Here is a 24,885-nt window from a genome sequence, read left to right on the forward strand (position 1 = left end):
TCTCTTTTATCTTTTCTTTTGTTTAAACTATAAATGTGGAGAAGTACGGTACTTGAATTCATTACATGCCTATTGCTATAAAACGGTATATTTATCGAGTCTATTTTAAACTAAGATGAGAACACAAAATATTATGTAAAACGTCTTATTTATATCATAATATCAAGTATGAATACGATCACCTGGGGTCCTGATGGTGTTAAAAGGTAATTTCGAAGACGAGAATTTTTTGGAATAAACCAAGACGTTTAAACTTTAAGAATCAAGACATTGAGGAAGCCAAATCGTGTAGCCAAAGACGCACAATGACCCCTCGGAGTCCTCACAAGATATTACGTCGTATCCATAGAGCTAACATTGACCTTCATCGATTCACCCGCAGTGTGGAGGTCACGCTCTGTTAGCACATTTACCCATTAAATAGTATATAAGTATAACAATATCGTATAATGTAAACTCGTTTAACAAGTAATAACACAGAATTACATAGGTTTATCGTAAAACTTACTTGTAATTGCAAATATCAAAAGTTATAATAATATTTTATTTGAGAAACTTTACAAGGTTCGGAAGGCATTGGAATACTAGCTATTTCACATAGGTAATTCTATTGAGCGCTTACCTACTTAGTTTATCTTTTATACCACTTAATTATTTTTAACAATTATTATTCTAGGGAATATCTCTCTAAAACGATGTCACGAAGCATCAAGCATTATACTAAAATTATACATACTTACTAGTCTAATAGTTCTTTACTTATACAAGTAAGAAATTAATTGTGATGGAAAGCTACAATCTAGTTAGAACACCTTTCCCAATAAGAACACATTCAAATAGGCAGGGCAACTTACATAATGTGTGTATGACATACTTACTTAATGTAAATAAACCTGTGTTACAAATAACTATTTGTACCGTATTCTTACAAGACAAAAATAATAATTTACTGTTTTGAAATCAAAATATAAGTAAGTACATCGAAGGTTTTTTTTTTTCTTAAAATAAAACGTACTTAATCATTAAGCATATTATAATATTTTCTTATCTATCAATCAGAATAGCTTGCAAATGCTGTATATTTTATTTTTGAAGCTTTAAATTTAAGAATTCTAGTGTTGTTTTCCTTTATTTTTATTATTTCAGGTTCAAACAGCGGAGTGACATCATCGCCGGTTACGTCCATGAGATGCAGTGTAGCGCGGCTTTGAGGCTCGGTCTATACTCAGTTGGAAAACAGATCGCTCGTCGGTCTAACGTATCGTGGATAGTTTCTAGAAGCAACAACAAACCATGGCTAATATTATGGGTAAGTAATAAGTTTCTTATCAGAATAATATTATTTTTATCTCATAGTTTGACCCTGTGAACTATTTTGAAAAAAAAAGAGAAATTTGCAAGAGATACGATATTTTTTTTACTAAGTTGTTAAGTTTTAAACTAAAGTTAGGTTGCGATATTTGACGGTCACAGCAAATGAATGTTGTTTGTCCAATAAGTCTATTTAAATACCATTTTTTTTATCCGAACAGTCAAACAAAATAGCTAACCGGCATTATTTTGGCACAAGGCCAAGATTAGGAGTTCTTTTGCGGCAGCGCGGCGTCTTAGTTAAGATCGATAATATCACAATATTAATAACTTTCGGCAATAAAACATAAGGATATAAAAGAAGTTTTTTCTTTATACGTGACTTCTATTTAAGTATGAAGGTCTTAAGTTACGTCAGCACCCTAAATAGATAATTCTGTGACAAAGTTGTTGTTACTAAAACCACAGAATATATATTAGTAGTACCAACTATCAACTAAAACTAGGTAGGCTAGGCATGAGATCACCAACAATAAATTGTTGATCACAATTGATTGTCGCTCGTCCTACGATTGTATCTATTACTGTGATAGAATCTAAAATCTACCTACTTAATTCTTAGTTCTAATGGTTTAATTGACATAGATTATTATAGAACCGCTCACTTTATTCTGTGTACTTATAATATGCAGGTAGATAATAATAATGTTATCTCAAAATGGCCCAAAAACACAATATTAAAAATAGCAAAAATATATTTTGAGTAATTTATGACTTGAGACACTTTTCTATAGGATAAGTAAATAAAAATTGCCTTCCTTTTCATTGTGAAGTAATAATATCTATTTATTACTTACTTTAGTAATGTTAAAAAAGAAAAAACAAAAACCGACCAAGTGCGTTTCGGGCCACGCGCGATATAGGGTTTCGTAGTACCGCTAGTTTTATTTAAAATTTTTGTATGGTCAATGAATGTACATTTATAACGTGTTTTACACTACTAACAACATCATCTCAGTTACTTTCAAAGGAATTTGAAGGAAAAGTTCCTTAAATACTTCTCCAAACATATTTTTTAGTTGATCGACTATTGCTCAATTACTTATGAAGTTTTCTTAGCCGTGATAGATTTCCTTTTAAATTCAGCATATTTCCTACTCCCGTGATTTTTTTCAAATTTCCAGAAGCAACCGTTTAGCTGTTAGTAGGGGGAGGGAGCTGGTTTCTAACGATTTTTTTCCACTTTAAAACTTAATAATTCACAAACGGATCCCTAAATCGGAAAATGATCTATACTCATAATATTTTTAAAAAACCTATCCAACGACACCCCACATGATGGGGTGGACGCGAAAAAAAAATTCATCCCCGCTTTATGTGTAGGGATGGAATGTATATGTAATAGGTACCATAAAAATATATTTTTTTAAGATTTTATGTACCGTTTTGTCGGTATCATTAATATGGGCATTCGTGCCAAATAACAGCTTTGTAGGTCCTATAGTCTCTGAGCAAAACCGCGGACAGACAGACAGACGGACAAACAGACGGACAGACAGACGGACGGACAGACCGAAACTATAAGGGTTCCTTGTTGACTAAGGAACCCTAAAAATGGTTATAAAGCCGACCATTCCTACTACATACAACTATGTGTAGTTAGGAATTTTTTCACCTGTTTTTTTTTTTGTTTAAATAATATTAAGGTCGCTAATGACATTTCATTAGTGACCACGCGACCATTTTATTGTTTACTAAATAGTAACAAATATAAGCTGTGAGTAAAACGAGACAAAATGACGAATGATCCAAGATGAATCACCTACGTATTAACATAGCATGAATGATCTTTGTTAAATGACATCATAATGTAGGTATAAGGAGATAATTAAATAATAATGGTCAATGACAATTATCTTATTACAACCTTATTTCCCAAGGTAATTAGGATGTATGGCAAGTATTGCGATAAAAATTACATTACTTTGTGATTGTAACACTGACACACCCTCAACACTGTTGACCGTTGTCACATCGTAGTTTGTAGTTCGTACAAGGCACGTGAAACATCATTATATTATCACAATATACCTACTTCTGAAGAAACCGTCTATTTATGTGAACTTTAGACGAAACGTGACATTTTCTTATCACTAAGATTTATCACCTTGGTGATAACTGATTACTAATTTAACACTATATTGCGCGTCTCATCTTTGGTATAAAATTTATTTATAGCACTAACAGGACCAAAACTTTATGACCTATCACCTAGGTCACGTATGTATGCCCCAGGCCACTCATAGTGTAAATTTATTTAATTTCTGTTATGTCTTAAGTATTGTTTTGGCAAGAAATCATAATATTATGTTTTATATATATGAAATAAAGGAGCTTAACAGAAATATTACTTATAGAAAAACAAACAAAAAAGAAGAAAATCCGGCTTGCTTAGCCAAACAGCTATAGCTACAAACATGGGCAAAGACTAAAATAAAACGCAATAGCAACAAGGAAGGTCAATTCATTCGAAATGTGATCGAAGAAAATTTGCTTTATTTTCAGTGTAGTAATAAAATACTTATTAAATGTTTAAATTATTTTTTACGGTAGGTAAGTGCGGAAGAACGAAAAATTTTATGTGCAACATGTAAGTCTAGGTTGCTAATTTTGTAACAAACCCCAAAAAACTTGGATTTGATACCAAACATTTCAGCAAGGTCAGACTCAACTCTCAATTATAAAATGTACTTAAGTCTTAAGTTATTATTTGTTGCGAAATTTTTGTCGATAGATATTGTCGATAGAGATAATACAGCTTGATATTAGATGTACGTGCATATTTTGTCGCAATAGATAACGTATAAGGTAGCCTATGTGACCGCACATACTTAACTCAAGCAGAATGTAAAGCGACCTACATATTTGTATAAGTACTGCACTGATTTCTAACTGCAATATTTTGTTAATTCAGTTCACACCGAAACGAAATGAGACGATTGATTCGTAGAATTATAATAACAAAAAAATATAAACTTAAGTCTGTAATGTAACTATAGCTAATCTGAAATATTATAATAAAACATTTTTGTTTAAGTAACTTTTTGTCTTACGGTAAAGCTGTTTATAGAAAAGAACTGATAATCTATTTGAATATATAAACATAAACAATCTTTGCCTTTTTTGTAAACAAAACTATAAATCAGTAAGCAACATTGTAAGTAGCATTCTGATAAGTAAACACACTGAAGAACAGGGGCCGTACCACGAAACCGTTTTGAGACTCAAACAATCGGACGAGAATGCCGCGACCTGCTCTAACAACGTCATTTCACGTTTGTTAGAGAAGGACGCAACATTCTCGTACGATTGTTTGAGTCTGAAAACCGTTTCGTGGTACGGGCCCTGCTTTCTAATTATGCTATATATAAGGGATTAAATACTTTTATAATATAACGTCGCAACTTTGGTTTTTATTTTAAAAAATGTAAAAAAAAATATTAAGATAGTAAAAAATGTAAAAACGTGGGTTACATCACATCGACCACCACGCAGGTTTGTTAATATTATAAAGATGATAAGTATTTTAAGCCCGGCCGCACATTGTCCGAAATTTCTGATCAGAAACATTTGAAAGTCGGCCGGACCACCACACCATGGCCACACTTGACACCGCACACTATCCGAAATTTCCTTCCGGCGAGTTCGAGCTCACTCGGCTCAGTACAAAATGTAAGAGAGAGCGCAATCCGATTTTCTGATCAGAAAAATTTGAACTGCTACCGATCGACGTCATCTGACATAAAATTTCTGACGCCCGCCGGAACGCAATTAAAAATGTCTGCCATCCGATAGACGGCATCTGACAACTCATCCGGACCGGCCATCAGACACAAAATACTTATATGGGCCTTGTTCGTCGGCGTAATTCTTAGCGCATTCGCTGCAAAACCTAGTTATTGCGCATATTCAAATCATGTCATGCCATGGCAACGACAACTGTTTACGACTTGACATTTAACCCAATTGCAATTTGTTGGTGGCGTTGCAATGAACAAACCAGTGGGAGAGCCATACTTCGGCACGAATGGGCCGGCTCGACCAGAGAAATACCACGCTCTCACAGAAAACCTGCGTGAAACAGCGCTTGCGCTGTGTTTCACCGAGTGAGTGAGTTTACCGGAGGCCCAATCCCCTACCCTATTCCCTTCCCTACCTTCCCCTATTCCCTTCCCTTCCCATCCCTACCTTCCCCTGTTACCCTATTCCTTTTAAAAGGCCGGCAACGCACCTGCATCTCTTCTGAGGCTACGAGTGTCCATGGGTGACGGAAGTTGCTTTCCATCGGGTGGACCCGTTTGCTCGTTTGCCCTCTTATTTCATTAAAAAAAAAAACAATTAAATTTTTAAATTTTTCCAAGTGATCCATATCCATATTTTCCAAAATAAAATAATCAAACACTATCATAGTGTTAAATAAATTATTTGTGCGGCTGTTACACAATTTAGGCTTATGTATTTATGTTTAGCTTTTATTATTTTAATCATGTATAAACAATAGACGTTGTTTACGACTTGACCAGCAACTTGTTATGGCGTTGCCATGACATCTTTTGGACATGCGTAATAAAAGGTTTGTCCAAAAATACGCCGACGAACACGGCGTCTGACATTATGTGTGTGTGTGTGTGTGCCGGAAAATAGTATGAACGTAACAGATCTGTATAAGTAGAATATCATTGCGTTCATACTATTTTCCGGTTTAAATCTCTTCCAAACCACATTGACAGATAATTGAAACAAAAGATACGAAATGCCATTTACATAAAAGAGACAGACTAAATAAAAGACGACCCAATTGGGTCGTATTTGAAGCTTCACAACGCGCGCGGTAGTAACATATCTGCTTTGAGTTTTTTATATAATATATCATTGGCGTCCATTATTGACTTTAATTAACCAAAGATTTGTCATTTTGCATTGTAGTTATAGTTAAAGTTTAAATACCTAGTTAAAGTTACAGATATAGTTAAAGTAAGTTGGTGCAACCCACCCTTACAATACCAGCTATAAATTATAATAATAAGTGACATAATAATAATATATTCGTAGTATTGTCACAGAATACATATTAGTACAAGTATTTTTTTTTACGTCCGTGGTACAAGTATTGTTGAATTTTAAGCAGCAATGATTACAGCTAAGTACAGCCAAATTTTTCCTCACGTCGAAATTCTTGAATTAAAAATTCCCGACTCGTACGCCTAACGTACCTACCTACTTTCCATTTTATTTATAGGCAGGACACTTCGAAACCTAGACGTTGTGATTTCATTATAAAATAAAAAATACAGTTTTGAGTGACCGTGGGTTGAATATTTAAAAATATTTTTAGCAGCTACTAATGAATTTGTTGCTTTTTAACCAACTTCCAAAAACGAGGAGCTTATATGTTCGGCTGTGGATATATTTTTTTTATTTTTTTTTTTGTATGTTCAACGATTACTCCGCCGTTTGTGAACCGATTTTCGAAATTTTTGTTTTGTTGTATTAGGTTTTAATTTTGAATGTTGTTATAATTCAGAGATACAAAGTAGGCAGCAGCTAGAGATAGATTAGATGCACATGAAACTGATGAAGGAACCCAAAAGTGCGTAGTACGCACTTTGGGGCTGGGCTCACAGAAAACCGGCGTGAAACAGCGCTTGCGCTGTGTTTCGCCGAGTGCGTGAGTTTACCGGAAGCCCAATCCCCTATCCTATTCACTTCCCTACCCTCCCCTATTCCCTTCCCTCTCGTGTTGCTTCCCTACCCTCCCCTACCCTATTACCTCTTAAAAGGCCGGCAACGCACCTGCAGCTCTTCTGATGCTGCGAGTGTCCATGAGCGACGGAAGTTCCTTTCCATCAGGTGACCCGTTTGCCCCCTTATTTCATAAAAAAGTTGGTGGAACCATAGACTAGGTAAAGCGCGCTCTATGTAGAGAGCTGTACTGGATTTAAACATACAGTTTACGAATTACGATGCAAAACAACTTTACTGTCTAGTTACCTATAGAATCTACATTTTAGTAGAAACCGTCTCAAAAGCCAATTGTGTCTGTTTTCTATTTTATTTTGTTTTTTGCTATCTTTTTAGACGATTGTGGAGGTTAAAGCCAATCTAGCAATAATAATTAAATAATTCTCAATCGGCTTGTATTGGTGATTGGTCCAACATTCCATCATGGGCTCAACGGGATTAGGCTGCATAATTTAAATATAGAATTCAATATTTTTTTTTATTTCAGACATCGCGACGGAAGATAAACTGGAGTACCAGTTCTTCCCGATCCCCAGTGGCTCAGTGCAGTTCAAGGTCCGCGCTGCCAACGATGCCCACATCGCCCTCACCATGGGACCGCAGGCGTCCGTCCCCATGTATGAGGTTAGTGTCCCTTTTGTGAACTATGTATGGTCTATTTATGTACCATCGAGGAAGTTGATTCCTATGCAATTGACAGACCAACGTTATTTGGTCGAATATGTCAATTCAATGTTAATTGTGATCTGGCAGCTGGGTTTGACGTAACGCAACCAAACTACTTAGGTCCCCGATTTGCATAGGAATCAACTTCTCTGATAGTACAAACAAAATCATAAAACATAAACTATAAGTAGTTATACTTTTAAAAAGAATGAGCTAGGGCGCTGGGACGCTTCATTTGAAAACAGCAATTCTTCGAATAACCATTATACCAGAATGGCCCAGCAACAAGCGGAGGAGGCACCGGTGGGTTTTAGTGGGTAAACCTGGGTGCTCATCCTTACCGCAGCACCTCGGGAGCCCCACATATCCCGGCGGCCTTTCCCCCGGGCTGCCGGGAATGCGTAATGCATTCCCCACTGTTACAAAAAAAAGAATAGACCATGAAGGATTGGCAAAATAAGGAAATATATTATAGTTTCCAGACACTACAGCTAGTTAAATAGAAAGTACTAAGAAAGTTTACACAGCTGCTTAGCAACGTTTACATTCCTGGAAGTACTTATAAATAGTCGGCCTTGGTATGTGCGAAATGATGGGAATGGTATGCGTCGCGGTTCTATCAATCCCAAGCATTGCTAATGGCTTGTTTAAAACCTAGTTAGGAATACCTTCAAGTTGGTCTTAGACAGCTCAGCAAAGTTATCTTATTAGGTTATTACTTGGGCAATAGGCTTGATGACTATTTTTTTTTCTTATTGGTAATTGAAAGAACCTTAAAAAATAGAAACATCGCTGAAAGAATGACTATGATAGCTTAAAAATTCACCAAGATATGACAATTCAAACATCTCATAAAATAAACCTGCCCGAAACACTCCATACAAAGTGCTACGAAAGACTGACGTCAGTCTTTCGTAGTTTGTACGCATCGGGAGACAACTTTGTTCGACAGGTATATTAAATATTGCGTTTATGAAAGTGGTTTCATAACAAAAGTTGCTTTTAATTGCATAAGTTATCAATTGGTATACAAATATTAAGAAATTTAATTGAAAAAAAAATCAACTTGATTATCTAACTTTGAAGGCGCATAACAAAAAAAATAAAAATGCTATCGAGCTGAAATTTTGGGAATACTTATTTTTCAGTGTGATTTCTTTATTTTATTAACAAAATTCGCTAATCTTTGACCTTGTCATCATCCCTATTCTGGGTTAAAGTTAGTTCGTCGCACTTTTTCTCGGAAAAGATTGTGATACTGTAACACAGCATTTTAGCAATAACCCAGTTTAGTGCACGTGAACTCAGACTATGCTAATAATTAATTTGTAGGTAGATTCAAGACATTTAGCCCCAATTAAGTCCAAATCTATTAACGCCCACAAAATTCGGGCTTACCTTGAAAATGCGACTTATATAGCGCGCTAGTGTGAGTCAGCTACGGGCAAAGGTCAAATAATTTTGCTCGTAATGGACTATACGACAGGGTAGTAAATTGGTTCCACCCTGTATTGACATTTAAATATTATGTTGATTACTTTATTGGCCTCGACGAGACACATTCTAGGTAATGCGACATGTGCATTTATTAAGTGCGGCCAATGTTGGTTGATAAGAAAATAGGATCTTGCAGAAAGAACGCACACAACCAAGCCAAACATATTACATGCTACATAAGTGGGGAGATGAGTTATGTACCTACTTACCTACTTAGCCTTATCACACGGTTATTATAGGGCAGCAAATGTAATTTTGATCATTCACGTTTACAGATCATGATCGGAGGATGGGGAAACACGAAGAGCGTCATCAGGAAGAACAGGACCAAGCCCGACAAGGTCGAGATCGAGACTCCTGGCATCCTCAACGCCGGGGAGTTCAGAGGTTTCTGGGTGAGGTGGGACGGCGGCATCGTGTCTGCCGGCCGCGAGGGCGAGGCCATCCCCTTCATCTCCTGGTCCGACCCCGAGCCCTTCCCCATCGGCTTCGTCGGCGTCTGCACCGGCTGGGGCGCCACTGGCACTTGGAAGATCGAAGGTATCGCTTCATTCTCGAGTGACAAAGCGTGACTTGCGCGGAGTCGTTGAAGTAAAACTTCTAGTCTCTAATAGTAGTCAATTGAAATTTCACTTCGCCTCAGTCTCAACAAAGTGTACCCAACGGCATAAATATTATTCCAAATTATCCAGATGGAGCGGAGCTTAACACTCCGGACAAATTAGAGTACACGTACGCGCCCGTGGCGTCCGGCTCGCTGGAGTTTGAGTACCGCGGGCCGCACAACGCGCACGTCTGCCTCACGCCCGGCCCCGCCGAGATAGACCCCATGTACGAAATCATCCTCGGCGGCTGGGAGAACACCCAGTCCGTCATTAGGCACTGCAGACAAAAGCCCGACAAGGTAGTACCGCGCGGTGTCCGGCCGAGGAATGCACGTCGTTTGAGGAGGTATTCGGCGTCAGCATCGCAGAGAAACGTTTTCTCCTTTAGAGCGATGCTTAGACGATGCCCGACCGAGTGACTCGTGCGTTCGGCGTGCATTTCTAGCCTGGCACCGTTCAATGTCGTTCGCTTGTATATCGGCCGATGGAATAACCGTATAAACCTCCGTAGGTGACCGTCCCGACTCCCGGCATTATGAATCCCAACGAATTTAGAAAGTTCATCGTGACGTGGCGCTGCGGCAGGGTAGCGGTCCGCGACGGGAAATCCGGCGAAGTGATCATGGAGTGGTCCGACCCGTCCCCGTTCCCCATCAGCCATTTCGGCGTCCGCTCCGCCTGGGGCGCCCGAGGCAACTGGCGCATCCGCCATTTTGCCGGCAACGGCCAACGACGTTGAGTTTCGATTTTTTTTCAACTACCTCCCCATTGCAGTGTTACTAATGTTTGTTATTGCATAATAAATGTTTGAAATGTAGGTGCGTGTATTGGAATTTAGTCGAATTGGATGGTAAACCTGAAGTTTACATATTTTGGTATGTTGGGTACATTTTGTATGACTTTCTGTGTCTCACTCTTCTTAGCGCCTAAGCTTTGCACGATTATTGCACTACATACCTATAATTATTTATACCTATTTTATGCATTAATGATACTATAAGACGAATAGTCTCTAATCTATATTATTATTACTACTGTCTTATTTGTGGCAATATTGTGCTAATTTTGAACGGAACGCATTCAATGGCTAGTTACACTACATTGTTAATTGCATGAATTTTGTTTAAAGTTATGCTTACCAATTACCATTATTATTATGGTGTTTTTATTTTCTGTAGACTAGGGATCACTCGGTCAAGGATAAGGTTGTGGGCAGGAAATTTTAAGCTACTGCAGCTACCTACACATAATGATTTTTCTCTCTAGCTTATTCTTTTGCTTAATTTCTCACGTCGCATTCCAAAATTAAATTCAAATTTATTTTAGTGCCGTCCGCTCCATCGGCTCCGCTGGCCGCGCCGTTGTACAGCTCGCCTCCCGGATATCCGAGCGTCGGTGCGGTTGGTGGTAGTCTGTGGGTAGACGCCACTTCCGGCCAAGTGCCGCCCGGCGCCGTCGCCGCCGGCCAGGACTGCAGCGGGGAGCCCCTGTATGTGGCTAGGGCGCAGCACGAGGGTGCTCTGCTCCCGGGCAAGCTTGCCTCATCGCACGGCTGCGCGTACATCCCGTGGGGAGGCACGGAGCACGGCAAGAATGGATACCAGGTTAGTCAAGACCTTACTCCCGAAAATGATTCGATTTCTCGTTCTAGTCACATGTTCAACCACGCACGTGTTTCCACCGGAGCTGCGTTGCAAGGAGTTCTTTTAACGATTATAAAATCTGTTCATTTGTTTCACATGTTAAAAAACACATTCCTCGCAACGTAGCTTAGCAGTTCAAGTGGAAACAACGTCTGAGGACGGAGATGACGTTGTATTGTAGACTTTTGATGCATGTCTTTCCCTTAAACGAGTAATAAGTTAGACACTTACTACACAGCATATTGACCAGATTTTATAAAAAAAATGTTTTTATCTTTAAGCACTAGATATAAACGCTCCTGCTTCGCCTGCGTAATTTAGGAATTTCACGGAAACCGTACATTTTTCCGCAAAAAAAAAAATAGGCATGTCCCTTCACGTGGTCTATTCTTCATGTGTGCCAAATAACATAAAATTTGATCCAATACCTAGTTCTTAAGATAATAAGCAATTTCAAATAATTTCCCTCGTTTTTTCGATATTTTCCTCTATTTCTTCGCTCCTATTAGTCTTAGCGTGATAAAATATAGCCTATGCTGTATAGCCTTCCTCGATAAATGGGCTATCTAACACTGAAATAATTTTTCAAATCGAACCGTTCCTGAGATTAGCGCGTTCAAACAAACAAACAAACTCTTACGCTTTATTATATTAGTATAGATCATTATAACGTCATGGTCTATTTTCAGGTGCTAGTCGGAGGCCCCAACAACTGGGTGCCGACTAGCGGCTCCAACATTCCACCGGGGGCTCTCCCGGGGGGTGAGTCCGAGGATGGGGAGCCCCTCTTCATCGGCAGGGTGAGACACGAGGGCAGCGTCACCCCGGGCAAGGTCCAGCAGTCGCACGGTGTCTGCTACATCCCCTTCGCTGGCCAGGAGCTCGGCTTCCCCGAATATGAAATCCTTCTCTCGTAATTTTTTATAGCTTGCAACATTGAAAATTGTTTATTTTCACGCTGTGCCTTAAAGGTACTATATTATTGCACCGCAACGTGTACGCTATTGTGATAAGTGTTATATTTTATTAAATTATTTTACATGAGGGTGACATTTAATTATACCAAATTAATAAAAAGACCTACGAGTTTTACTTATACCAAATTAATAAAAAGACCTACGAATTATAGTTTAATTGGTATCTTATAAGTTATAACCTTATTGATTGATTACTATTATAACAGAAGACATCCATATTATTAGAGGTAAAATATATGTAATTATGTTTTATGCTATCAAAATATATATTTTTTTTACTCGAAATAGATATTGCCATTCTCTTTTTAAAAGTCAAGTCTACAATGATGTCTAAATCTCCAAATACTTAGAATAGCATCTGGACTGAAACTGTTTACTGACTTTATATTTACCTACAGTCATGAGTCTTGGCACTCAATAAAGAGCAAATTTAAGAACTAGAAAATTGATGAATTTTATATTCACATTTTACAAAAATAGGTACTTACAAATCTCACAAACAATTAATAAATAGCAGGTGAAAAATTAAACATTAACTAAGTAAGGTCAATGTGTCGAAGTCCGGCATACTTTTCTAAAATTAAAGTTTAACATAATTTATTGACTTGAGATTTGCTTTTTAAAGTAAATTGTGTCATCGGAAATTATAGGCTATATATTAATTAGACCTATAATGATCTAAAAATAATCTTAGTTGCCGTATTTTTTTACTTACGTGGTATAACTTGTGAAGTAAAATGCATGGCAACGATTTCTAGCAAAGCCGCAAAACGGCCATTCAAATATGTATTTAAGGTGTCGGTAATAAGGTTCGCATTCCAGAGAAAAATAATTTTATATAATTTTAAGGCAAGTCCGGCATATCGTAAGTCTAAGTGGTTACAAACATTTTCATTAAAATTATAGTGCATTTTTTGAAAAATTAAACACTAATTATAAACATTAATGTTTATTACAACAAAATTATATTAATTAGTGTCGTTAAAATCAACAACTTTGCTTCATCATCATTTATGGGATGAGACATTTTTCAACATACTCCCCTACTTAATTTTGATTTGATTATTGTTGTTGATATTAATATTTAGTTAGTTACAATAACTTTTTAGTTTACGTGGCAGATTGGGGCCATGCACGCGAAAGTTACGCGTTTTTACCATTATTTTCACCGCTCAATTAAAATTATAAGGGTTGTTAGTCCGGGAGGTAGAATTTTTTAAGAAAATTTCCTGCTCTTTAAGGATATTTTTTCAAATTTTGATTATCTCAAATAATTTTTGGTTTTTGGAATATTAAACAACCAAACCCTTCTTTTTTTACTTAGTAGTTTATAACTTTTGCAATTTTTATCAGCCCCTCTTGTATGCTCTTTTCGTGCAGTAAAATTTGGGCAATGCTATGATTTAGTAGTCCATAGTTTAAATGCAAATTAACAATAAAGACATGTATATTTGAAACGGTTGACAATATCTGATTCGAGACAAGACCGGCATATGACGGCCTTTCCTTATGAAAACTAGACGGACTTCCAATTATTGCAATTTTAGGTTAGACACATGTTGCAGGTGATAATAACGAAATTAAAGCGATATTAACGAATCGAACACCAGTAATAAGTAAAAGGATCACTAAATTACTTATGTAATCCAAGAAACTCCAAAAACTCCTTCGTATTCCCACTTTTTTAAATTTTTTTGGCAGAGACTTACACTCCTATTGCGAGTACAAAACGGAAAAAAAATTTGAGATCGTTTTTTTCGTAACAGGTAGTTAGTAGCGACATGTCTGTTTCTTAGATCAAACTAACTTTGCAATATTGTTTTACCCACTGAGCCACATGAAACTAGTCGTTCAAATATGGAAGTTATTGCCGCTAGACGGACTTACCTCCCAGACGGACTTCGACACATTGACCTTACACAGTGAATACAGTCACATTATCAAATCATTATCAGAATCACTCTCATCAAACTCATTGTCGTGAAAGTCGCTCACGTCCACTTCCACCATATAGTTGTCGCTGGTACTCCGTTCGTTGGTGTATGGCACCACTAATATCTCATACTCGTTCCTAGCAATTTCCTGACCGTTATACGCTATGTAGCACACTTTGTGACTCGGCTGTACTTTGCCCGGTATGAGGTGTCCCTCGTGCTCAGCTCGGCCAACGTAGAGTTTGCCTCTCTCAAAGTCCTCGGAATATCCAGCCTCCACCGCTCCAACGGGTATCATGTTCTTGCACGTACTCTGCCATATGCAGTTAAAACCGCACAACACCTGCAAAACCGAATTTTCATCAATAATCGAAATTTTATATTATTCCACTTTATATTCCACCAATATGATCACGTTCGGCTAAATCGAAGGCTTGCCTATGATTGCATACGTCACATGACACATCACGTTAGTTAAAAACTAGACTTAAAATGTTTAAGCTCCATTTCCTACCAAATAGCGTTAAGTTTTATTACCCCCTTGGAGTTTTGAAACTTGGAGCTTGCCCAATACTTATGGTTGTAGCACCTTCAGTAAATAGTAGTTAATAGTAGTATTATTAATATAAGATTTATGTGTCTGAATGTCTTGATATATCCATAATATTTAAATATTTCTTGCAGCATGATATTAATATAAAACAAATTACATACCTCAAATTCGTTTTTCTCATGTGCTGCCCCACCCCAGGCAATGTATCCAACACCTTCAGATGGCACAAATTTCCCCGGCGTCAGAGACCCTCGGTGCTGTGCACGTATTATGTACAGTGTCTCCCTTTCATAGCCCCCAATGAGGGCGTTATCTGGCAACTGGTCTGTAGCTGGTATCCACTGTGGCTCGCCACCGGTAAGTTTTGCTATAATGGGTTTCTCTATAAACGGTGGCACTGAAAATTGAAGAGTAAACTGGTCAAAACTTACTCAATAAAACTATTATATTTCATTTTTAACCGACTTCCAAAAAGTAGGAAGTTATATTATGTTCGGCTGTAGATATATTATTTCTTTTTTTTATGTATGTTCAACGATTACTCCGCCGTTTGTGAACCGATTTTCAAAAATTTTGTTTTGTTATATAGATAGGATCGTAGATTGGTACCATGTTCATAAAAGTGGTGACCCGATGAAGGCATCTATGAGTAATCAAGGGAACTCCTCAAAATTTAAATGGAGTTTATATTAAGTATGTTTTTTTTGGTATCATATAAAGTATTCCAGGCATAAGTAATATTTTGCACTAGGATATACCTATCATGGTTCGAAGGTGCTGAACAGAACTTCGACCCCTTTATAGATACATGTTAAAGAGTTTCGGCGTTGTTTTAAGAATTGAAAGCATATGCTACTAAGCAAATTACATTATTAGTCATCATCATCGTGTGAACAATTTTATAGCGAATTAGCTGGAAAAAACAACTTTTTGCACGCGTTTTCTAGCAACCAAAAATATAGGTCTAAATAATAGTAGTAAATAAAAATCAGCCAAGTGCCAGTCAGACTCGAGCACGAAGGGTTCCGTACCGTTATAGAACGAAAAAAGGCGACTTTCGGAAGCTATTTCTGAACATTTTAGTACTGAGTGATTATTTAGAAAAAATACGTGTATTTTTATTTTTAACAAGGATCAATATATCGAAATTCGGCCGTAAGGTTTAATTATTGCACCCTGCATAATTAAGAATTTTATGAATTTTTCAAGTGCCTACCTGTTGCCATTTTTTATTACGAGCAAAAAAGGCCAAAACTATCACATTTGTTGTATGGGAGCCCTCCTTAAATATTCCATACTTTTATTTTGTTTTTAGTATTTGTTGTTATAGCAGCAACAGAAATACACAATCTGCGAAAATTTTAGAAGTCTAGCTATAGCGGTTCTTGAGATACAGCCTGGAGACAGACAGACAGACGGAGAGACATCGAAGTCTCAGTAATACACATACCTTTTGGGTACGGAACCCTAAAAAGGTACTTTAATACAATAGTTTTTATATAATACGACTGCGTGACCGAACTTTATTTTTCAAAATCAGGACTGTCTGACAGGATTTTGCATTTTTAGGCCTTCCTTGCTTTGCTGACCATGAAGCCGTGGGTGGTTGCCCATATCGCCCACGCCTTACGCCGCCTTTATCTAATCACACCATGTGAAACCTAAATTATATTTACCGACTCTGTAGATGCAAGTATGAAGTTACGCAAGAGGAACCATGGACTCCCCTATACCTAAAGGTACCGTTCCAATAAACGCGGCAAGCGACCGCGACCGACATAAATTAAAATAAAATGCCACTTTCTGAGATAGCTATAGGTTTCATTTTGCTCTACGCCACTACAAAGTACAAAGCAGCGGAGACATGGGTCGCTAGACCAATGTCAGTAGAAAATGAAACATATAACGTAGTAACTATTTAGTACTAGCTGTTGCCCGCGACTTCGTCCGCGTGGACTTCAGTTTATAGCGCGCGATGTCAACAAAATTGGTGTCAAAAGCTTTTATAAAAAAACCCTGGTACCCCTTATATCAAAACAGCTGTGCAGTGTGCACATAATATTTCATTTTTTAAAATTAAACTTAATATTTTATGCCAAATTTTAAACTTATTTAGCCCCCCAATTACACAACCTCACCCATAAATATCATTTATCATTGATAGCTTTAAGGTTACGTCACTGCATAGAATATAAAGTACTGAGTTATACTGGCTGGAAAAGATGGCAGGATTCGTAACCCGTTTGCGGTCACGACTCACGAACGAGAGTATAATTTGAGTGTGTTTAGTTTGAGTGTCAAGCAACAGGAGTTACTATTAGAAATGTCCGTAGAACTCTACAAGCTAATTTCAAAAGGATGTCTTTTATAGATTTTTGGGCAGCTAGACAGGTAGAGTATTTCAAACAATCACGCAAAGCTGTGAATTTCCTTTTTCCCTTTGCTACAACATACTTATGTGAGAGTGGGTTTTCACACCTGGTCATCATAAAAACTAAATACAGAAATCGACTTGATACCGAGTCAGAATTAAGGTTAAAATTGTCTAAAATTACTGTTAACATTGATTGCATTTGCGACAAGAAACAAGCACACCCATCGCATTAATAGTAGAAAGACATTTCTTTTGGCACTTTATGTTACCTTTTATTCAAAAAACCTTTCATTAGTTAGTAAGGAGATATCAAATTTAAAAATTTAAAAATATCAAAATACTCAAGATACTGTATTGCTCTTACGTACGCAGTGTTCTTGAGTATTGCTCTCAAGCATGGAATCCTCAGTATAGCACCCACATTGATCGACTAGAGTCTATTCAAAGAAAATTTACAAGATTCTTACAATTTAAGTGTGGCTCTTCCGATCCTAATTATGAGTCAAGATGTTTAAGGTTCCACCTTCTTCCACTTTACCACCGACGTCGAATAGCAGACATCTCGAGTCTATTAAATATAGCCCAACAAAAAATCGACTCTCCTCATCTCCTTTCCAAAATATATCTCAAAGTCCCTTCCCGATCCTCTAGATTATCTTCCTATAACCCTTTGTTTACTCCTTTTTCCCATACAAATTATCGTAAAAACTCATTTTTTATTCGTGCAGCTAACTTTTTTAATGACATAAGCAAACTCGCGGATCTTGATTTATTTAACTCTTCAGTAAGAGCTACAAAGAAGCTAATCACTATGAAATGGTTTGAGACTGTTTCTTAACTGTTAAAGTTAGAACTAACATTAAACTTGTTCATTTGCTCCATGTTACATTCATTAGTATACCTACCTACTGTTATATTTCAGTGTGTATCTGTTTTCTTTTTTTCTCGTAAACATAAAATACCTCACATTAATTAGATCATAAGCTTTTGTTATTATTGAGTGTTTAACTGTGAAAACGTGTAAATGGTGTTAAGTGTTTGTGTAGTATCTAAGATTGTAAATCAAATCACTGTATGTTTTCCTGATAAAATAAAAATAAAATAAAAATAAAAATAAAAAAATAAAGGAGTTCGCTGTCACCTGGAAATTTTAACAGGGTTTCGTGGAGACGTAAATTTGAGAAACCCTGGCCTAGAGGCATTTTATTTGAATTACTAGCTGTTGGCCGCGACTTCGTCCGCCTGGACTTTAGTTTATAGTAATGGGGATTGTCCATTTTTTTTTAATTTTGCTCATTACAAAAACATTTCGAGGAATAAGGTCAGTGATCGTTTTTCTGTGTATAAAAGAAAAAAATACCCATTAGTTACCTATATTTTTGAACAAATATGTTTAACCTTAGTTTGACCTTCAATGGCGTTAAATTAGCAATAAATTCGACCAACACTCAAGGGCGTCGCCAGGGGGGGGGCAGGGAGGGGCAGCTGCCCCCCCCTAGAGACTCTAAAAAACGTTGCCAAATATAATGCAAAAGCAACGACCACTATAATATTAAAATCTGGTAATAGATGTAAGGCTCGTAGTACAAGTGAAAAGTTTCATGTGCTGTCGACTTTACCTACAATTCATACCTACTTTTCTCATTTATAGAGAGTGAGTAAAGTATGAATTGTAGACTGTAGTAGGTAAAGTAAAGTCAACTTGCCCCCCCCCTGCGCCATCGGCTGGCGACGCCCTTGCCAACACTACATTTCGAACTTTTGGTAAGCTTCTCGTATCAGCTTTCACATAATGAGAACTTGCATTTGACGAACCAGTCATTATAAATAAGATTGAAAGGAAATTTAAAACACTACAGAGGTCAATTAGCCGCCGATGATGACGTCAGAGCGAAACTTTAAAAATTTATTGAGAAAAAACTAGCCAATGAATTTCAAAATTATTTAATTTATATTCTTAAAATACCCTATTTTAACGAAAAAAAAAAATAAAAAGTACATGTGATTTTTTTTGGACAATGCTCATTGTTCCCGTACATCGATTGAGTCGTAATTAAATCATAAAAGAATATTTTGCAGTAATCGTAATTTTTATACCAAATTTCAGCAAAATGGGTTCAGCCGTTTACGCGTGATGTCGTGACCACGCGAAATATAACGTTCCGGGCAGCTTCGCCCGCGTAAATTAGATAATATTTCACAGACAAATTAGTCCACAAAAAAAAGCCTATGATCCTTCACGTGGTCTACTTCTTATCTGTGCCAAAAAACAGAAAAATTGCTCCAGTAGTTCGTGAGGTAGAAAGAAAGAAAGAAAAATTTTATTTTTAGTACACACAAGACACAATTATAATATAAGCAGTACAGGAGCAGACAAACTAGTATAATTATTTAACGAATTGTGCCTAGATGTGTCCAAAAAAAGGTTCAGTTCGGCTTAGGCCATGTACCTATGTTGGACACATGACACCGGTTTTCAACTGAACCGCTAAGTCAAATAGGGATGTCATTACATAACTAAACATAATATTAGTTTACTTACTACTACTACTATTTTAAATATGTGGCGGTATTCATTCAAAAACTTGTTTTGAAAAATATATAAAAGACGTTGTAATATGATTAGTACAAACAATAAATTGAAATCAGGCAATTTTGAGACAAATAGATATAAACACAATAAATAATGAAACTATGAAATAAAACTATTCAGGATAATATGGAAGAAGCGGACAGGTTTTACGAAAGAGTCAAAAACGGAAAACACTTATACATGTAAAAGATCATATGAAAGATGGCCTTCCAACAATATTGTTGTACTTTTGCTGTTCCTTATTAAGATAGTCTTTAAGATGACGTTTGAAAGTGCCTAGAGTTTTGAGAGTCCGTATGGGGGGAGGGATGTTGTTCGAAATTTTTGCAGCTGCATAGCGAAAGCTGCCGCGGATGGCCTTGGTACGATGTGACTGTGTTGACAGTCTCTGCGAACAATGTCTACGGGAGTCGAGCCAGCTTAACTTGTCGTATAAATAGGATGGTTCTTCATATTTCATGATACCAAACATAAGACACGCTAAATGATAATCACGCCTAGACTTCATTTTAAGCATATTGCGAGTGTTCAAAAATGGGGGCACATGTTCTCTGCCTGGGACCGTGTAGCAAAACCGGGCATTTTGAATTCTTTGAATTAATTTATCTGTTCGAGCCAGGAGTCGAGGGCCGTAAACCACATCAGCGTAGTTTAGTTTAGAGAGAACTAGAGATTCCACCAAATTCTCTCGTAATTCTTCTGAGATGTAAGGCCTGATTTTATATAAAATTCTTAAACGATAGAAGCAATTCTGGACAGATTTGGCTATATGCTTTTCGTACTAGCGAAATTGGTAAGTTTTTAATTGTTGCTGGCTGCCCATTGCTAAGTATTTCATTTTAGAAGGATTTAATATTAAATTATTTTTTTTGGCCCAACAAGCAATGCGACTTAGGTTATCGTTTAGGTCACTAACAGCTCTCCCGTAATCTTTAACATAAAAAGATATCTCGATATCATCTGCATACATATGATGCTTACAATTCCTAATGCAATGTACTATATCCGCACAATATATGCTAAAAAGATCCTGACCCAAAAGCGACCCTTGCGGTACTCCCGTCTCAACTTGCTCTAAAGTAGAGCAGCTAGAGTTACCATTAATGTGCTGGATTTTAACGAATTGTCTTCTATTATGGAGGTAACTGTGGAACCACCGCCGAGTTGAATCGCTAAAACTGTAATAGCTTAGTTTAGATATGAGTAGATTTACATCGATCGAATCAAAAGCTCGCGAAAAATCTAATAGAACAAGCAAAGTACACATTCCATTATCTTGTGCGGCTAGGATGTTATCGGTAACGTCAAGTAGAGTTGTAAAGGTTCTCCTCCGCTTCCTAAAACCTTATTGTAACGGAAGTAATATGTTATTAGATTCTAGGTAATGTGTCAGCTGCATACGTACTACCTTTTCTAAAACTTTTGAGAGACACGGTAAGATGCTTATCGGTCTAACATCAAGTGCTTCCTTATAAGTTGCTTTTTTAGTAAAGGGCGCACTTTTGCGATTTTCCACAAATTGAGGAAAAGAGGAGGTTACAATAGACTGGTTTACAATTGCTGTTATGGCATCAAGGGAGTTGGGGAGCGTTAACATTAACATGCTTAAACTTATACCGTCATGACCTTCTGCATTAGATTTAAAAGTGTTAATTATTCAACTTATATTCAAATTCAAATTCAAATTCAAATTCAAATTTATTTATTTGCATGAATGTACATAAAGTAAAGGTCTTAAAAGTAATAATATTAGCTCCATACATTCTGCCAGTAATGTGGCGTGCAAAGTCATAATAATTATTATAAAGTTCAGTTTATTAATTACATTTACAATTCATATTATTAATTACATTTGAAATTAAAAATTATATCACAGTCAAGTTAAGAATAAAAATATTACATTAATGTCAATAAATTTCAAAATATAGTATAACTAGGTTATTAAATGCCATATTTGACCAAATTTCAATCAAATAATTATGAGATTATAATATATTTAAAACAATTAATACATTTGAAATTAAACAGTATTAACATTAATATATTTTTGTTCACGAAAGAGATCGTCGACACTGTAGAAGCATTTTTCTATGAGGTATTTTTTCAACGCATTTTTAAATTTTTGAATGCTGTCTAATTCTTTGATAGCCCGGGGTATTTTATTGTAAATTTTCGTTGCCATTCCGAAAATATTCTTTCGAACGAGGGAGGTTTTAGATTCAACACAACATAACTTATGGTCGTATCTTTTAGTATTGAATCGCATAAATAATGCAAGGTTTGTTCTTACAAACACAGCTACTTCATAAATATAGAGACAAGGAAATGTAAGTAATTTATATTTTTTAAAATAAGGTTGGCAACTCTCTATTGTTCGTATATTTGCTATAACTCTAATACATTTCTTTTGTGATTTGAATATATCCTCACGCATTGTAGAATTACCCCAGAATATAATTCCATATCTGAGAGTAGAGACTACGAATCCATGGTACGCAGCTAGTAATGCTTTTTCTTTAGCTACTTTGGAGATCGTGAATAGGGCATAAGAAAACTGATTAATTTTTTTACAAATGTGATCAGAGTGAGCTTTCCATTGAAGGTCTTTTTCTATAAATATTCCTAAAAACTTTGTGACTTCTGTATCGGTAATTTTTTCTCCATTATAATTTATGTTTAAGGAATTTATTAACAGTTTTCTTTGTTGAAATTTCATTATTTGAGTTTTGCTTAAATTTATCATTAAATTGTTTAATTTTAACCAATTGATAATATCATTTAGGCTTTTATTTATTTCATTTTCATAAATTTTAATGTCATTACAAATAAAAACTACAGTACTGTCATCTACAAATAGTGTCATAGGGTAATTAATGCTACGTGGTAAGTCATTTATATATATCAAAAATAGGAGGGGCCCTAAAATACTACCCTGAGGTACGCCAATGCGTGTTTTTCGGGGTTTTGACATGTACCTACGTTCAGTTTTTGTTTTTGTACATACACTAGTTAATTGGGTTACTTGGCTACGATCGGTCAGAAAAGATTTTATAAGGTTTAGGACATTACCTCTAACTCCATATCTATTTAATTTTTCTAAAAGTATGTCATGTCGTACATAGTCAAAAGCTTTGGAAATATCCATGTAAAGGGCTGTAACTGGTATCTTTTTGTCAATATTTGAAACAATTGTATTTAAAAATTTATATATTGCTAAATTTATAGTCATATTTTTTCTAAAACCATTATATCATGGTTGCGTACTGTTTCGAGTTTAAAAGTGGTAGAGCTAAATTTGTGAAATTCAAAATAAGTTAAGTGGGATAAGCTAGTGATTGTATTTATCGGAATATTTAGGAAATGACTGTTTATTAAATTCGGGTCTGTGAAGTGGGTAGGCAGTTCATTATTTTGCTTCGTATTAATTGATTTCTTGAGATTTTTCCATAATAATTTAGGTTCTGTCAATTTATTATTGATATGGTGAGTGAAGAATGATTTTTTTTCGTTGTAAAGACTCTTTTCTACGAGTATCTTTAACTGTTTATAGTAAACTTTCTTTGAATCTGTTCTATGTTTACGATAGTCTGCTAAAGCTTTATCTCGAAGTTTCATCATAAATTGGATCATATGCGTTATTGTACAGGTTTTGACAGGTGCATAAAGATCGAACAGGGAAAGCAAAAGAGAATTAAACGTGTGAACCATCTCACCGATATTTCTAAGATTTATTACGTTCTCCCATGGAATGTTATATAAATCGCGTAAAAATTTTCCAAACCTAATTATGTCTTTAATAGGTCTATAAGTTAAAGTGACTGGTAGGCATTTCTCACGTTCAATACGGAGCTCTGAAATTACTATGCTGTGACCGTTTGTGGCTCTATAAGCTTCGACATTTGTGCGCTTCGCATGAAGATTTGTACAAATTAACTATTAAATCTATTAGAGTTTCGCTAGTATCGGTAAAGTGAGTCATTGGTTAAATACGGCGCGGGCGGTACGAACTTTCCTTTTCGTTGTGCGTGTTTAGTGATTATGTTTGTCCAGTGTCCATCCATTACTGTTCCAATTTCTCATTCTTGTGTTGTAAATAGTTAATATTAGACCAAACTAGATTTAAAATAACAAATTATAAGCCACGTCACAATCGATAAAATTATCCATGTGTTTTTCCCACCATAGATTATATTATTATATTATGCCTTTCTTGTCAAACTATTTTTTTTTCTTTTGTATTTTAATTGGTAATAATCTTAGTTCTTATGCTTGTACACCTGTCACGTATCTTTATTTATAGTAAGTAAGTAATGTTATTTCTTTGTTCTTTCTTTTTTCTGTCTATTATTTTTACTGTTGTAGCTGTTGTAGTCATAATTATTTATTGTTTATCCCTGCATGTTATGTTGTGAAGTCACTCTTTGGCCCCTGCAGAATACCAGTGCAGCAAGCTTGCTTGCTGCGTATAGCTGAGCTGGGGCCAATTTTTGACATCACATAACATATACCTATAATTATAATTGTACATAGCTTAAGTCCTTTTTACTTTTTATTTTCTATTCTGTATATGTTGTGTGTTGGAAAAAATAAACGTATTCTATTCTATTCTATTCTAAATAGTTTATATTAAAATCGCCCAGCAAGACGTAAAAATCACAAGTACTGAGACCGATCATGGCGTCGCAGAGGGCATCGAAGAAGACATCTGGCTCTAGCCAGGGTGGACGATACGCGGTACCTATGGCAATTGTTTTTCCGTTACACTTAAGTGTCAACCACATTTGCTCTACGGACTCGAATCTCGTATTAGTTGAGCTCGACCAGGTTCGCTCCTTGAGTCCTACTCTTAGGTAGAAGCCTACGCCACCATCTCGGCCGCTGCGAACGGTCGCTGGTCGCGGCTGGTGACGGAGCCGATAGCCGGGGACTA

The 24,885-nt window shown here is 36.4% G+C and overlaps 2 protein-coding genes across 3 annotated transcripts in view; one reads left to right on the forward strand and one right to left on the reverse strand.

Moving 5' to 3' along the window:
* Nucleotides 1-1,186: 1,186 nt before the first annotated feature.
* On the forward strand, nucleotides 1,187-12,568 carry LOC121730395. 2 transcript variants are annotated; one of them, XM_042119419.1, is made up of 7 exons: nucleotides 1,187-1,309; nucleotides 7,601-7,737; nucleotides 9,552-9,816; nucleotides 9,969-10,180; nucleotides 10,393-10,615; nucleotides 11,208-11,485; nucleotides 12,214-12,568. In XM_042119419.1, exons 1-7 carry the CDS (start codon nucleotides 1,294-1,296, stop codon nucleotides 12,439-12,441), a joined length of 1,359 nt encoding a protein of 452 aa, XP_041975353.1. In that variant the 5' UTR covers nucleotides 1,187-1,293; the 3' UTR covers nucleotides 12,442-12,568. The 2 variants fall into 2 exon arrangements, with proteins under 2 accessions (XP_041975353.1, XP_041975354.1); XM_042119420.1 differs by having other exon boundaries at nucleotides 10,393-10,612.
* A 362-nt stretch (nucleotides 12,569-12,930) lies between these two features.
* LOC121730400 overlaps nucleotides 12,931-24,885 on the reverse strand; it is a 40,289-nt gene continuing 28,334 nt past the window's right edge. The window contains exons 4-6 of the mRNA XM_042119424.1: nucleotides 15,150-15,385; nucleotides 14,420-14,778; nucleotides 12,931-13,044 (exon numbers count right to left, since the gene is read on the reverse strand). Coding sequence (XP_041975358.1) covers nucleotides 14,434-14,778; nucleotides 15,150-15,385 — 581 coding nt within the window. The 3' untranslated portion in view covers nucleotides 12,931-13,044; nucleotides 14,420-14,433. The remainder of the gene's footprint in view (nucleotides 13,045-14,419; nucleotides 14,779-15,149; nucleotides 15,386-24,885) is intronic.

The sequence above is a fragment of the Aricia agestis genome, chromosome 9, assembly GCF_905147365.1.
Source record: "Aricia agestis chromosome 9, ilAriAges1.1, whole genome shotgun sequence".
In the NCBI taxonomy this organism is placed as follows: domain Eukaryota; kingdom Metazoa; phylum Arthropoda; class Insecta; order Lepidoptera; family Lycaenidae; genus Aricia; species Aricia agestis.

Excerpts from the sequence above, each read along its gene's own strand:
- LOC121730395 (XM_042119419.1), top strand. Across the intron at positions 7,738-9,551 it reads CGTCCGTCCCCATGTATGAG|ATCATGATCGGAGGATGGGG; the intron begins GTTAGTGTCCCT and ends TCACGTTTACAG. Across the intron at positions 9,817-9,968 it reads TGGCACTTGGAAGATCGAAG|ATGGAGCGGAGCTTAACACT; the intron begins GTATCGCTTCAT and ends CAAATTATCCAG.